This window comes from Gorilla gorilla, chromosome 6 (genome assembly GCF_029281585.2).
Source record: "Gorilla gorilla gorilla isolate KB3781 chromosome 6, NHGRI_mGorGor1-v2.1_pri, whole genome shotgun sequence".
Classification (NCBI taxonomy): domain Eukaryota; kingdom Metazoa; phylum Chordata; class Mammalia; order Primates; family Hominidae; genus Gorilla; species Gorilla gorilla.
In genome coordinates, this window is record NC_073230.2 from 146,706,598 (window position 1) to 146,721,097 (window position 14,500).

A 14,500-nucleotide genomic window follows, 5' to 3' on the forward strand; every position below is an offset into this window, starting at 1 on the left:
CCTAAGAGGAAAAGGTACCTACCACATTAAAAAAAATTAGTTACCCTTATGGAATACTCATAAGTTATGCTATCATTAATGAAGAGTTGCTTGAAAAGACTGGATATGAAAAATAGGAGAAGTAGGTAGTCTACATGTCAGGAGGCTGACAATGGCATCAGAGAGATCACAGACATTCGAAACTGTAATCGGATCTGGCCATTAGGAATTTATTAAGATTGTACCAACTTTCACTTACTCATCATTCTGGGTTTTGCCCCACATACTCTATTGAAACTGCTTTCTTGAAATTCCATATTCAATGGTAACTTTTCAGTCTCTCCTTAAAAATTTAACTACTGCCTCTTTCTTGAAACTCCTTTTTTGGTTTGTTTACTTGACAGAACAGACTATTTTTTCATTTATTTTCCTTTTGGACTTTGGCTCAGGACCCATAATTATACATTTCACAAGTGTGTGGACTTGGCTCTCTTTCCTCTTTATCTTTTATTCATTGGAATCCCATACTTTCAAATATTCATCTAATTGCAGAGAATATCTCAATACTACATGACCTAGCACAGTGCTTCCTCCACATATCTGCTGAGTAAAGAAGGAAAACGGGCAGGCAGGGTGGTTCACACCTGTAATCCCAGCACTTTGGGAGGCCAAGGCAGGTGGATCATGAGGTCAGGAGATCGAGACCATCCTGGCTAACACGGTGAAACATCGTCTCTACTAAAAATACAAAAATTAGCCCGCTGTGGTGGCACGTGCCTGTAGTCCCAACTACTCGGGAGGCTGAGGCAAGAGAATCACTTGAACCTGGGAGGCAGAGGTTGCAGTGAGCTGAGATTGTGCCACTGCACTCCAGCCTGGGCAACAGAGTGAGACTCCATCTCAAAAAAAAAAAAAAAAAGAAAAGAAAAGGAAGAAGAAAGGAGAGAGAATGAGGGAATGAGGGAGGGAGAGGTGGAATGGGAGTTTCCATGGAGAAAGGGAGGCCTCGGAGGTGGAGCACCCAAGGCAACAAAGAAGTCCAAGATCTGGGAATGTTATGCATAGCTTATGTGGATTTGAGTTAAGAAAGAGGAAGGACGACATCCTCAACTTATCTGTTTTTGTCACTGAGGTTTAGAAAAGGAGAAAAGATGTGAGTGAGATGCTGAAGTCATATGAGAAGGCAAGTGGATGCTAAAATAAGGAAGATAACTATGGGTATGGTAAAGAGTCACAGTGAGTTTACCCTTTCATTAAAGATAACTAAGCTGGGGGATGCTTGAGTTAGGAAGAACACAGTATATCCATCCTCAGAGGGTTCATTTGGATGTAATTCTTACTAAAGAAAGTTGGGAAATTTTGCCCTATCATATCCCTTAAATTTATCTCCCTAGAACACTAAAATCAATTGAAATTGGTATTGTGTGGGGGAAAAAAAAATCCATGGCCAAATAATTTTGAAAAACGTTGGGTTTAAAAAAGTTAAATAGGTTTGGCTTCTTTGCTGTAAGACATTATAATGAATTTTATAAACTAATAATGTGTAATATGAACCTTGAAGAAAGATAAAGACTATTTTTCCCAACTGAACATTGTTTTTACTCTCCACACAGTATCTGAGAGACCAATAAAAATCACAGTTCTATTTCATTCTCATTGCATTTATTGGTATACAATGTGTATCCAACCCTACATGAAGTGCTTATGTGCTAAGAGAGATAGTATTTGAAGATTTTGTTGCTACCTTTGAGAATAAAACATTCTAATTAGGGAAATTAGACAAAAGCTAAAGATAGTTCATAATACATTCGTAGATCCTATGAGATCAGATTCCAAATCCGGAAGAAAAAGAACCAGACAACACAATCTAAATGTCATGATTCTCAATTCTTTACTTTGTTAAATATATCACCATAAGTAGAGGCCAAATGGAGAAAACCGATGAGGCATAATAAACAGGAGAAAACATATCCATGATATTAACCTTCAGCCCAATTCCACCTTTTTTTCATAAATGAATACAAACATACAGTCAGAAGGAATAAGTTCTAATGTTCAATGGCAGAGTAGGGTGAGTACAGTTGGCAACAATGTTTTATATATTTCAAAGTAGCTAGAAAAGAGAACTTGAAATGTTCCCAACACACAGAAATGATAGTCTAGGTAATGGATACCTCCAAACCTTGACTTGATCATTATACATTCTATGCATATAACAAAATATCACACATACCCCATATACATGTAAAATATGTCAACAAAAAAGAACATAAATAGGACCAATTAATAATCTTTAAGGCAAAACAACACTCAATATTCTGAGTTTTATTCCCACTAGTAAAAAAAAAAAACATAATAATTCAATTGTGTCCACGTATTTCTCCCTACTGTGGCCAAATTATTAAGAATAAATGGAAACAGTTCAGCTTATATTTTAAAAGGAATTTATCTATCTATAATCTTCATTTTAAGGATTTGACCACATCCCTACTTCATGGCACATGAAAGAATACAGCATAGTTGAGGGAGTGAAGCACACATTAGAAGGATCAAGTATGTATTCATAAGGACAATAACAAAGTCCCTTGTTACTCTTAGGGGCTATGATTCACATGAGAGATATACATGTGTTAGGGGATTAGAAAGACTGAGCAATGAATAAAAAGAAGTGCCACAAGAAAACAATAAGAAAGATAGAATTGGCAGAGAACTGGATTCTCTTTCAGGGACCTACCGTTCCATCCCCACCACAGGCCAGAATTCGCAGATTTGGTACTTTCCTATACAATTCAAGCCTGTAGAGGAAATAGAAGAAAAAGTAAACAAAAGAACATTTCACTGGCTAGAGCAGAGAGAAAGCAGAGGACAACATTGGTAGGGGTGGTGTCCGCTGGAGAAAATGTGTAATCATGAGGATGACAATGCTATCACAGGTCCCAAGTAACCACAGGAAGAATGACTCCCACCAGTGGAACAGGTGTAGGCATCAGACATTATTTTTGAATGAATAATTCAACGTTGGAATTTAAGGGATTTTAGGATGTCCTAGTTTTATTTCCCATAACTTCTATTATATGTCAACATTATTTTCCTCGTTAGTTTTGACTTCCTTCTTTTTCTTTTCCCATCATTTCCTCTTCCCCTTTCCCCCAAGAAAATCATCATTAATTGATAATCAGTAGTCCTTATATATCCCCTGTTTATATTGATTAGCTTTCCCTGGATGTATTTACTTTTTCTAACTTATACTTTCTACTCTTAATCCTAAGAAATCTTTTTCAGCGAGACGGGGAGGCTTCCCCACTCTCAGATGTGAACACAGGTATCACATCTAAAATTCCATCTAGTCTCTCTCTCAGCTCAGTTACTTACACACCACTTACGCCTCCAACCCAAAGTGGGAAGATTGACTGATTTTTATTTATTTCAAACTTCTCTGCTTGAAATAAGATCATTTTGTCTTTCCTCTTGGCTCTCAGGAAAATGCATTGACACTGCCCCTGCTAAATCTTTTGCTTAGGTAAAGTTGCTAGAGGCTGTAATCTAGAAAATATCGCCTATTTAACTCACAAAGTATGATTTTTTTCTGAAAATATTTCCTGTCCTACCATGTTCTTTACGGTTACCTCTGAAGTGTCTCTCTAGGGTCTAACTAAAGTGATAAAATCTTAAGAAAAATAAGCTCCTAAAATGGCACATCCCAGGATAGCAGATTTGCCTTAGCATAATCAAGTACAGAAAATAAAAATAAATAAATAAATAAATATATATATGTATTATGGGACAGAGAGAGGAAGAATCTTGCAGCAAACTCAACTGGTGAAGAAATTCATACATTAAGAAGATAACAAATTAATTTTCATATTTCCTAATCTGCATGCTTAAAATAAGTAATTTATCCATTTTATACAAGAATACTATTTCTCTAGAAATCACCTTTTCCTCTGATATTGTTACTTATTAAAAAATAAATGGTATCCTTGTGTTCTAACATTTATCAGATAACATCTGAACTATCCTAGTACATGAATTTAAAACAGAGAACCAGAGAACAGCAGAAGTGTCCTTGGTCTTTTCCACTGCGTGCCTCTCCACCAAAGGGGAGAAGCAGGATATGGGTCACCTACAATCTAGACTTTATTTTAAACACTTCTAACAAAAGCAGAGAATGAGATTTCTGAGAAGCTCAGAAACGGGATTGAGCAGGAATTAATATGTCTTCCCCACATTTGTGCAGAGTCCTCAGGTATAATCAATTGATTCTCTCTCTCTCACACAAGCACACGCGCACACACACACACACACTCTCTTTTCAGTTCAAATGTTCATAAACAAACATGGCTCCACCCTCCACAGACATACATTTACATTCCATTAATGTGCATCTCCAAAGTTGTACATGAAGAAATAGAAGAACAATGAGTCCTTTCTCAATTCACAGATTTGCAGAGAACAACCTACAGTTACACATACGTAAGTAACAAACACACTAGACGTATCTTGAGTTAATAGCTGAGAAGATATGTTTTGAAGGGAACTAAGCCAATAAAGAGTAGGAGAGAACTTTGGATGAAGTTTTAAAGGAAGGAGAGTACAGGTGAGAAGATAGATGACAGATGGTCAGGAAATACCTCACAAGGTAATCAGATAACGAAGCAGAAAATTCTCACTTGCCTAAAATACATACGGACCATGGAGAATATTTCCAGACTTACGCATCTTTTGGCCCTTCCTGAGAAAGATCAAAGACTTGCCGTGGATTCAGGTACCACATGAACATCTGCAGGACTTTGGTTCCCTGTAAAAAATAAATACACAAAAAGGCAATAATAGGAAGAAATTTCCCAAGAATAACTGCTCATTTAAAAAATAAATACTTCTATTTAAAATAATACACAGGGCACGGTGGCACACGCCTGTAATCCCAGCACCTTGGAAGGCTGACGCAGGTGGATCACTTGAGCCCAGGAGTTTGAGACCAGCCTGGGCAACATGACAAAATCCCGTCTCTACAAAAAATACAAACATCAGCCAGGTGTGGTGACACATGCCTTTAGTCCCAGCTGAGGAGGCGGAGTGTGCAGTGAGCCGAGATCACACCATTGCACTCCAGCCTGAGTGACAGGAGTGAAACCCTGTCTCAAAAAATAATAAGTGAGTGAATGAATGAGGAATAAATAAATAAAATAATATCTAATTATAAGCAGTATAGAAGAGTAGTTAAAATCACGGGCTTTGGTCATGGATAGCCATAGGTTGAATGTCAGGTTAGATGTTTATCTAACCTGTGTAACTCTGGGCAAGTTTCTTCACTTCATTTAGCTCAGCCCTCCTTTTCTTTAACACAGAGACAAGAATACCCAGTTTGCAGACTTGTTGCAAGGATTAAAAGCCATAATTTTTGAGAAGTACATCACAGTGTTTAAAATGCAGTAAGCCCTTAATGAATAATATTTATTTTACTATCATTAATGTATGAAAATCCATATAGAAAAGTTATTAGTCAGCCTATGTAATTTGACATTAATTATCACTTTATTGTACAGATTATTGTCTGTATAATATAAAATATGGGCAGTATTAGCTAAGTATTAATATAATTTTATAGAAATAGTTTTTTCTAACTGAAGCAAAAGTATCCCAGGCTCCCAGTTATTTTATACATATATAAAACTTCCTTAGTAAGATCACAGCTTACTTTGACATTTTCAATCTCCATGCCTATACTGGTTTGTTTAAGCCAAACACTTCTCTCTCACATGAACATTTTTGGGGCATTTTAAGTAACTGTGACATTTATAGAGATCATCATTACAGGAGACATAAGGTCACTTTAGAGATCATTTTTAAAGTGGATTGAGCAAACAAGAAATGCAAGAAGGGGCCGGGCACGGTGGCTCACGCCTGTAATCCCAGCACCTTGGGAGGCCGAGGCGGGCAGATCACAAGGTCAGGAGATCGAGACCATCCTGGCTAACACAGTGAAACCCCGTCTCTACTAAAAACACAAAAAATTAGCTGGGCACGGTGGCAGGCACCTGTAGTCCCAGCTACTCAGGAGGCTGAGGCAGGAGAATGGCATGAACCCAGGAGGCGGAGCTTGCAGTGAGCCTAAATACCACCACTACACTCCGGCCTGAGTGAAAGAGCGAGACTCTGTCTCAAAAAAAAAAAAAAAAAAAAAAGAAATGCAAGAAGGATCTTTTTATCAAGCAATACCAAAAGAGCTTTAAAAATGAGTAGGATGCCCCATTTTATCACCCATAGCAAATAATATTTGACCAGCTGAGCCGAGTTTGTTGCTCATAATATTGTTGTTTTAGTAGATATCATAATTGCTCTTTCTTAAAATATGCCTAGGTTTGTATATCTAATAAGCTGCATTTAAGAGTCATCCTAGTATACTGGACATAGTATGAGATTTGAGGTCAAACTAACTTCAGTGTTCTGAGTAATCATGAGCATTTATAACCTTGCAGAAATGCAGTATATAAAATAGAAAGGATGTCCACCTTCCAAGGTGAGTATGAGAATTAAGTGACTCACTAACAGTCACGTATCTAGCACAGTATGCGGCACAAAACAGACCTTTGTTACTGTTAATCCTTTTCTTTTTTGCAGCCTGTTAATCTATTCATTAAATTACACTTGAGAATGTGAGCTCTAAAGTGTAGCTTATAATTATCACATTGTTACTCCTGTTGTTACATAGGCCAATGCAGGTCTTTTGTTGCATGTACCAGCCAAACCTATAATTTAAAAGTTCTGCCTTACCATGTGCTTGCTATAATTTTAGGAATCACGTTCTATCTAATAATTACAACGAATCCTTCAGTTTCACCAAATGACATATTGTGCTTCCTATCAAATTCAAACATAGATTTAGATCTGTATACACACTAAATACTAGATCATTTTCCCTCTTCTCACGCTGAGCCTTGCTATGAAGTGTGTTTGGGATTATCTCGAATAATCGTTTATGTTTAATAGGTAACACAGGAGTTATTTTAATGACCAAGTAATTTATAAGACATTTCCAACGGACTTGCTAGAAAGTTCTTTGTTCAGTTTCAGATTCCTAGTTTGAATTGTTGATGTTAATTACTCCTTTCCACCTGTGCTATAGTAGAGTGTACAGCTCAGCTTCAGCCTCTCTATTATGCAAATACTAATAGGTAATTAACATCTTCCAAAAAATAAAAATAAAAAGCATTGAGAGGTTGTTTTCCTTAAACTTGAATTTCTCTAAAAGGTCTGAGTGGCCACAGAGGTGCCATTTCTATTGCAGTCTATTGGAATAACATGCCTGCAATTGTGTAGAGATAACTTGCATAGTCAGGCATGGCTACCCTGTTGAAGTTGACATTCAGGCATGATATGATTACATCTTTTAAAAAGTAATCTTCTTTCTAAAATATGGTATTTATTACCAAAAATGTAAGTATCTAAAAGAAAGCATTGAAAACATGCTCCACCTAGTGGGTGGAGAAACAAAGATCTAACTCACACACTTAAATGAATTCTATTAACTCTGCTGTTACCTCCGGGTTAAGTAACTTTAAAGCTTTAATAGAGGTAATTTATTAAATGTAACTGAATGGTTTGACAAATATTAATTCACCAGGAGAAGGGTAATTCATTTCTTCCTCAATAGTAGGATTAAATCTGCTCATTTAGACACCTGTCACTTACTAACAACTCTCCAGCACTCTCATAGTTATCACATGCTATAATGCCAAACACAAAAACTGCAACTTTTGTGCAAGAGTCTAATTTTCTCTAAATGAAAAAAAAAACAGCTTATATGCCAATCCCAATCCATGCATGCTACTGTAGATATACCTCACTGGCCACAGAACTTTTTTAGATATTATAAGAATGGGTATTCCTAAGGAGTGAAAGAACATTATTCTTCCAAGCAGCAAGTACTAGGGAGGGAATGCAACAGGAGAATACAAATTCCCAAAAAGTGACTGGATTGAACAAGATTCATTCATTCACCTACTATGTGACAGGCACAGTTTTAGGTAGGAGAATACAGAGATGAACAAGACAGAGATGATCTTGTTCTCAGAAGGAAGTTCCGTGCATTATTCATAAAGGAAAACATAATGACAATTGTTGGGGGTGTGGAGAAGCAATCAAGAACGGGTCGGTTCAAATAGCTCATCAATCCTCATCAAAGCACCATAACTCTAGTGTAGGTTGAAACTCTGCTATGTTACTAAGTCTTGGTTTATATCATGCAGGCATTATCTAAATTATAGAAAGAACAACTGCCCAGACAATAAGAAAGGCCTGAGAAAAATACATTAATGAGAGGAAGGGCATAAGAAATAATTATTTCAAACTGCTTCAAACAATCCAAATAGAATGCCTTATTTATTTGATAAATATGTATTAGGCCCCTACTCTGTCCATGTGTACCGTTGGGATCTCAGAACTTACTGGAAGAAGAGCAATAAAAAATAAATTAATTCACTAAAGATGGGAACTTCTCTGATACAGACGTCTGCTAAGGAGGATGAGTGCCCAGAGGAAACACTCTTAAGCCCAAGTTGAGAGATTAGAAGGCGTTGTAAGTAAAATATCTGAAATGTGTCTGGAAAAATGAGTAGAGTTAACTATTTCCTTCTACCTCGAATAGATGAAGAAGCTTCAGGGTAAAGGCACAAAAGGTGTGAAACAGCAAGACATCCCATGAAAAAGCTACATTCTGTTCACTTTTCTGAACCATGAGACAGGGAGTTGCGAGAGAGGAGACAGCTGAAGTGAGCTGTGGTTTAAATAATGTATGCTAAGAAGCTTAGGCTTTAATTTATAGAAAACAAGGAGTCATTGAAAAGTCTTAATTAAGAGATTCAGACCAGCTTTTTTTTCTCGCAGACTGACATTTTTTATGCATCGCTCTGGCTACAGACTAAGGAACCAGACCCCTCACAGGAGCTAGTTTGGGTCTTAGCTGCCCAATCCTCCCACCAATACTATGATTTCAGAAATAGGACTTTCCATAGATTCATCATTTGGTTGTTTTAATTCCATCTGTTGAGGCTAGCTGGACAAGAAGATATTGAGGCTGGATTTTGACAAGTGTCCTCGTCTATTGACTGCCCTCTGCCCTCTTCCCTGCCTACTCTAAACCTTAGGAGCCTACACTTTTATCTAAACATAATGATCCTTGAATTATCACTAGGTTGAGAAGTTTCCAGTACTGCAAAAAAGTGACTACTTCATTAAAGTTGTTTGTCCAATTATTTAGAAACAGTTTTGGGACTCAAATTTCTCATCTGAAGTTATTTACTCTTTCTGTCTTCCCCTTCTCCCCACCTTGATGTGACTGGCCCCTGACTTAGGAGGGGTGGCCCTAGTCTGAGAAAGCCTATTCCCAGATGGTGGTGTAAACTCAGCTGGCATGTGTCTGTCCACAGACTGGACACCTCTTCCTCCATCACCCTACTGATAAAGACCCTGGGACCTGTAATCCAAGGATCCAACTCCTGCCATACTTCTACCCCAGGATTCCACACCGAACAGTGTGCAAAGCCAGGGTCTGGATCCCTTGGCTCTCAGGGATGATCAGACAGAATCATCCTAGAGGTCAGAACATTGCTTTACCCTGAAGTTAAAGTCTAGGTCACTGGAAGAGAAAGTCATGAGAGAACGTGAGGGAGAGACAATGTGAAAGCAGGAAACACTGAGAGATATCACAGGATTCTATAAAACTCAGAAAGATGCTAATGAGTCCAGGACCTCAAAGAAAAATCTAAGTTTGGACATTAAGGCAAACAGAAGTGTAAGGGAGGGGACGTATTTCTCTAGTACTCGAAAGTTTCCACACATAGGAGGGGATTGCATTGGAGTAAACTTTATCTTACACTTACTATCTCTTTCCACAGAAGGAGGTATTCAAAGTTGAAATTTTTGGCTGGGCACAGTGCTGTAATCCCAGCACTTTGGGAGGCCGAGGCGGGCAGATCACCTGAGGTCAGGCATTCCAGACCAGCCTGGCCAACATAGTGAAACCCCGTCTCTACTAAAAATACAGAAATTAGCCTGGTGTGGTGACACATGCCTGTAATCCCAGCTACTTGGGAGGCTGAGCCAAGAGAATTGCTTAAACCCGGGAGGTGGAGGTTGCAGTGAGCTGAGATCGTGTCACTGCACTCCAGCCTGGGTGACAGAGCAAGACTCCGTCTCAAAAAAATAAAATAAAATAAAATTTAAAAAGTTGAAATTTTGGTCCCTGATTCCTCAAATAAGTCAAATCCCAATAAAATAATAGCAGCAGCGCTACCAAGCTCTACAGCTTTGCAAAACACCCAGTGTCATCGCTACCTTAAGAGTGTTGGAAAAACAAAGCGACAATTACTGCTAAGTTTAAAAGAAGAGATTTAACAACCTAGGTGTTCATCAGTGGAAGAATGGATAAAGAAACTGTGGTATATATACATAATAAAATACTATTTGACCATAAAAAAGAATGAAATCCTGTCATTTGCAGCAACAAAGATAGAACTGGAGGTCATTATGTTAACTGAAATAAACCTGGCACAGAAAGACAAAAATTGACATGTTCTCACTCATATGTAGTAGAGCTAAAAAAGTGGATCTGACAGAGGTAGAGAGTAGAATGATAGTTAGCAAAGACTGGGAAGGGTGTGGTGGGTGTGGGGGATGACCAGAGGTTGGACAGTGAGTAAAAACATACACTTACATAGAAGAAATAGGTTCTAGTGTTTGCACAGTGGGGTGACTATACTTAACAACAGTATATTGCACATTTCAAAATAGCTAGAAGATTTGACATATTTCAAACACAAAGAAATGATAAATGTTTGAGGTGATAGATGTGCTAAATACCCTAACTTGATCATTATACATGCCATAAATGTATCAAAATAGCATAGGTACTCCATAAGTATGTACAAAAAGAATGTATCAATTTAGAAAAAAAATTAAAGAGTTTTAAAATATGGGATTTCTTAAAAGAGAGACATAGAAGCAGTCCTTACATGGTTCATCCCAATACATTCCTTCAAAATGTTTTTCTTACACAAGTAAAATATTATATAAAGAGAAAAAGCTATTTTTCTTGCCAGTAGGTGGCAATATTGTCCAGTAATTTACTTAGAAGACTAAGCAAGTTAAAAATGAAAAAAAGAAAAAGAAAAAAAAAGTCTAAAGCCTAAGTTTCAAAGACAGAAGGAGATAGGAATCCTTTATATCTAAAAGCAGGTGAGTGGAATAAGTAAATTATTACAAGCCAAAACTCAAGATTTAACAGAAAATATCTATTTTTCTATTTATCACAGTAAGCCGCTGCTAACCATAGTATGGTTCTCTGAGCAGCAGTCTCAGCACCTGCGAGCTTGTTACGCATGCAGCATCTTGGGGCCCACCCCGACTTACTGAAGCAGAATCTGCATTTTAGCACAATTCCCATCTGAATCATATGCACATTAAATTCCACCATATTATTCCTCTGTTCAAAAGCCAAAAGATTTTTTTAAACTAAAATATTTTAAACAGCAAAAAAATTAGTTTCCATTGCATAAATCCAAAGTCTTCAACCTGAAGTATCCTGTTTCTTGAAGACGTGATTCCATAGGATCATTCTAATCTTTAATCACATTTCCAATAACTTAACATGCATGCTCCACTCATCATATTGTCCTCAAAATGAATAATTGGCATCATGACATCTGTTCTTCTAATCCTATTATACAATTATTTAACTATGTGCCGTGTTCTAGAAATCACAGATTCAATGGTGGACCTGTACCCCAACAGTGAAGACGCACATAGAGCAGTTATGTTACTGTTCATATCATGCAAGTGTGTACCAAGGGCTATCAGGGCATAGTGGACAGGATGATTGATCTAGAGAAATGGCTCAGAAAGGCACCACTGAGCCTCGAAGGATGAACAAGAATTTGCTGAACAGGAATCTGCCACAGTAAAGAGCAGGAAAAGCACAGAACTTCCAGTCTTCTCTCATCTGCATAACTAAGTAGTGCCCATCTTTGATTTCAGCCATGTCCATGACACCATTTCCTTATCACTCCCATGTCACTGCTTACCTCTGAAATATCATAAGCACGGCAGTCTGAGCCACTCAATTTAGAAGTCACATGCAGTTAATGTTGCTTAAATTATTTTCCATTTGTTCCTTTTGTGTGATTTACAAGATGTCTTTAGAAAATTCATTTTAAGCTTCCTTGACCTCTCTTTTCTATTTAGTGAAATAGGAAGCAATATTAGATAATCTCTGAAGTCCCCGTCATTAATAATTTACACATAGACTGGAATAGGAACAGGCTATGTCTTAACTGGATCATCAGCTCCTTAAAGAAACAGATAACTTACAAGCCTCTGTGCGCCCTAGGAAAGAGAGCTTATAATGATTTAATAAATGCATCTTATATGTGGACTGTCATGACAAAATATATTTGAAACTAATTAATATGTGGTGCTCAGGTGGCCAAAATCATGGAACCAATTACATTTCCATGTTTCAGGGTTCCCAGCTGCATCTCTAACCTTTGATAGAACATAGGGATACTAGCCCAAGAGAGTGGGTATTGTTCAGGGAAAATTAAACCTCATTTCAAGGAAACCCATGTCTAGGTTCTCATCTAATGATGTCTTAGAATTGCCATCATTACTCCATGAAGATCTCTCAGCAACTCAAAAATTCAGGACTTGAAAACAAATGGTTTCTTTGCTAACACAAATTTCTTTTCCTTGTTCTCCAAAATGTTAATACACATTTTTACCATATCAAGTTTTTGAGAATTTTGAAGGCAGAGATGAAAGGAAGAATAATATTTCATTTAAATCATAAGCTCCCATAAGAGAAGTTTGATTGTAATTAATACATTCTGGACAATGCCCATTGTCTTTAGTAATAAGAACATCATCTTGGACCAGTGGGTCAATCCTATTTATACAACTTACCTTCCTTATATGGGATGACTAAAGGGTTTCAAATCTCCAGTTGTTTATTGTAAAACTTGAAGGAATCTTGTCTCAAAATGTAAAATATATACTTCGTGGATAAAGAAAATATTTTCTCATCCAAACTCAGAAGAAAATAACAGAAAATCAAAGCCCATAGAAGAGTATTGATAAGAAGCCTCAGAGAGTGGGAAGATAATTGGATGAAGAGACAAAGACCAGGATTCAAGAACAAATTCTGTCCTTTATAGAGCAGTGTCACTTTAGGCATGCCTTTAGACTTAACTTTTCTAAGTCAATTTCTTTATTCTCAAATGAGATAAGTATCTGTACTATTGGATTTGGGCTAGGACCAAGTGAAACCTTAAGAAGTTGATATTTTCTATAATGTTGGTGGTATTTGGTAGGGATTATCATGGCTCATGAATCATCCTTTTTTCTTCTCTGAGGATAGGGACGAAAGTAGTTGTATCTAAATTGCAATAGAAAGAAATAAAAAGAAGTTGATAAAGGGCCTCCTAACTATAAGAATTGAGGAATCCTGAAACATACGAACTAAGAGAACTTCTAGAATATCCTTTCTTGAAAATCTGTAAGGAAAAAGTCAGTAGTTAGGTTTCTTAAGTGCCTCTGTTATAGTCTTATATGGAAGCAGACAGATAAATTATAGAACATCTAGGTTTTGCCCAGCCCTGTAATGTGTAAAGCTGTCAGAGAAACAATAACCTTGTTCCTGAGAAACCGGTGTCTTCCAAAGCTTGGGATCCTAGTGGTACTATTTTAATTGGCAGTGAGAGTTGTGTCGTCAAGAAATTATCAAAACTTCTAAGTTGAAAATCATGAAAAATTACTCACCTGGTTGCCTCCACTCTTGGGATTCACAAATACAAGCAAGGGTTTCATGAGAGGAGAAGAGATGGGTTTTATCACAAAAGGGCGACCTTTGTTTTCCTGCTGAAAGAAGCAATCAGCACTGTTAGGATACACATCCATGGCTTGAAAGGCAACCCCAAGGCAAGGGAGGTGGAAAACCACCACCACCACTACCACCCCAATAATACATTTTGTTTCCCAGGGCTGACTCTTAACACGACTTCCATGTAAGGCTTGGAAGAAAGTATCTCAAGTTATCATTTGCTCCAGAGAATTAAGCCAGGCTTTTTATTTTACTCCGTAAACTCCAAATATTCCAGAAATATTAGCTTTGATCTTCATCATCATCATCTTGGGGATAACATTTCCAGGCAAGCGCAGAGGTTAGTTTTGAGTGTTTGTTTTTTAAAAGAACAGAAAGAATCCTATTGTGGTTAGAGTGTAGTGAGGAGAAAGCAGTAGTAGAAGATAGATCAGAAAAATCAACTTGGACCAGATCTCATAGGACAGAGTAGACTATGGAAAGAAAGTGGAAATTCCTCAGAATAAAACTCTGAAACACTTACTTCCATCCCTCTTTTACTGGCTTTTCTTTTAAAGCTTGTTCTCTTCTTCTTCCGATTTGAAGCCTTCAGGGAGTTCTGTAGGGAGAGAGAGAAATGCCTGAGCTCAGAGGCAGCCAGCCCAGGAG

General features: G+C 37.4%; 1 protein-coding gene across 9 annotated transcripts in view; it reads right to left on the minus strand.

Annotated features, from left to right (window-relative positions):
• The window catches only part of DGKI (diacylglycerol kinase iota), a 470,612-nt gene that overhangs the window by 219,255 nt on the left and 236,857 nt on the right, over positions 1–14,500 (minus strand). For all 9 annotated transcript variants that reach the window (XM_063708791.1, XM_055347199.2, XM_031013291.3 and 6 more), the window contains 4 exons: positions 14,376–14,450; positions 13,792–13,890; positions 4,695–4,777; positions 2,714–2,774 (listed from right to left, as the gene is read on the minus strand). In XM_063708791.1, coding sequence (XP_063564861.1) covers positions 2,714–2,774; positions 4,695–4,777; positions 13,792–13,890; positions 14,376–14,450 — 318 coding nt within the window. The remainder of the gene's footprint in view (positions 1–2,713; positions 2,775–4,694; positions 4,778–13,791; positions 13,891–14,375; positions 14,451–14,500) is intronic.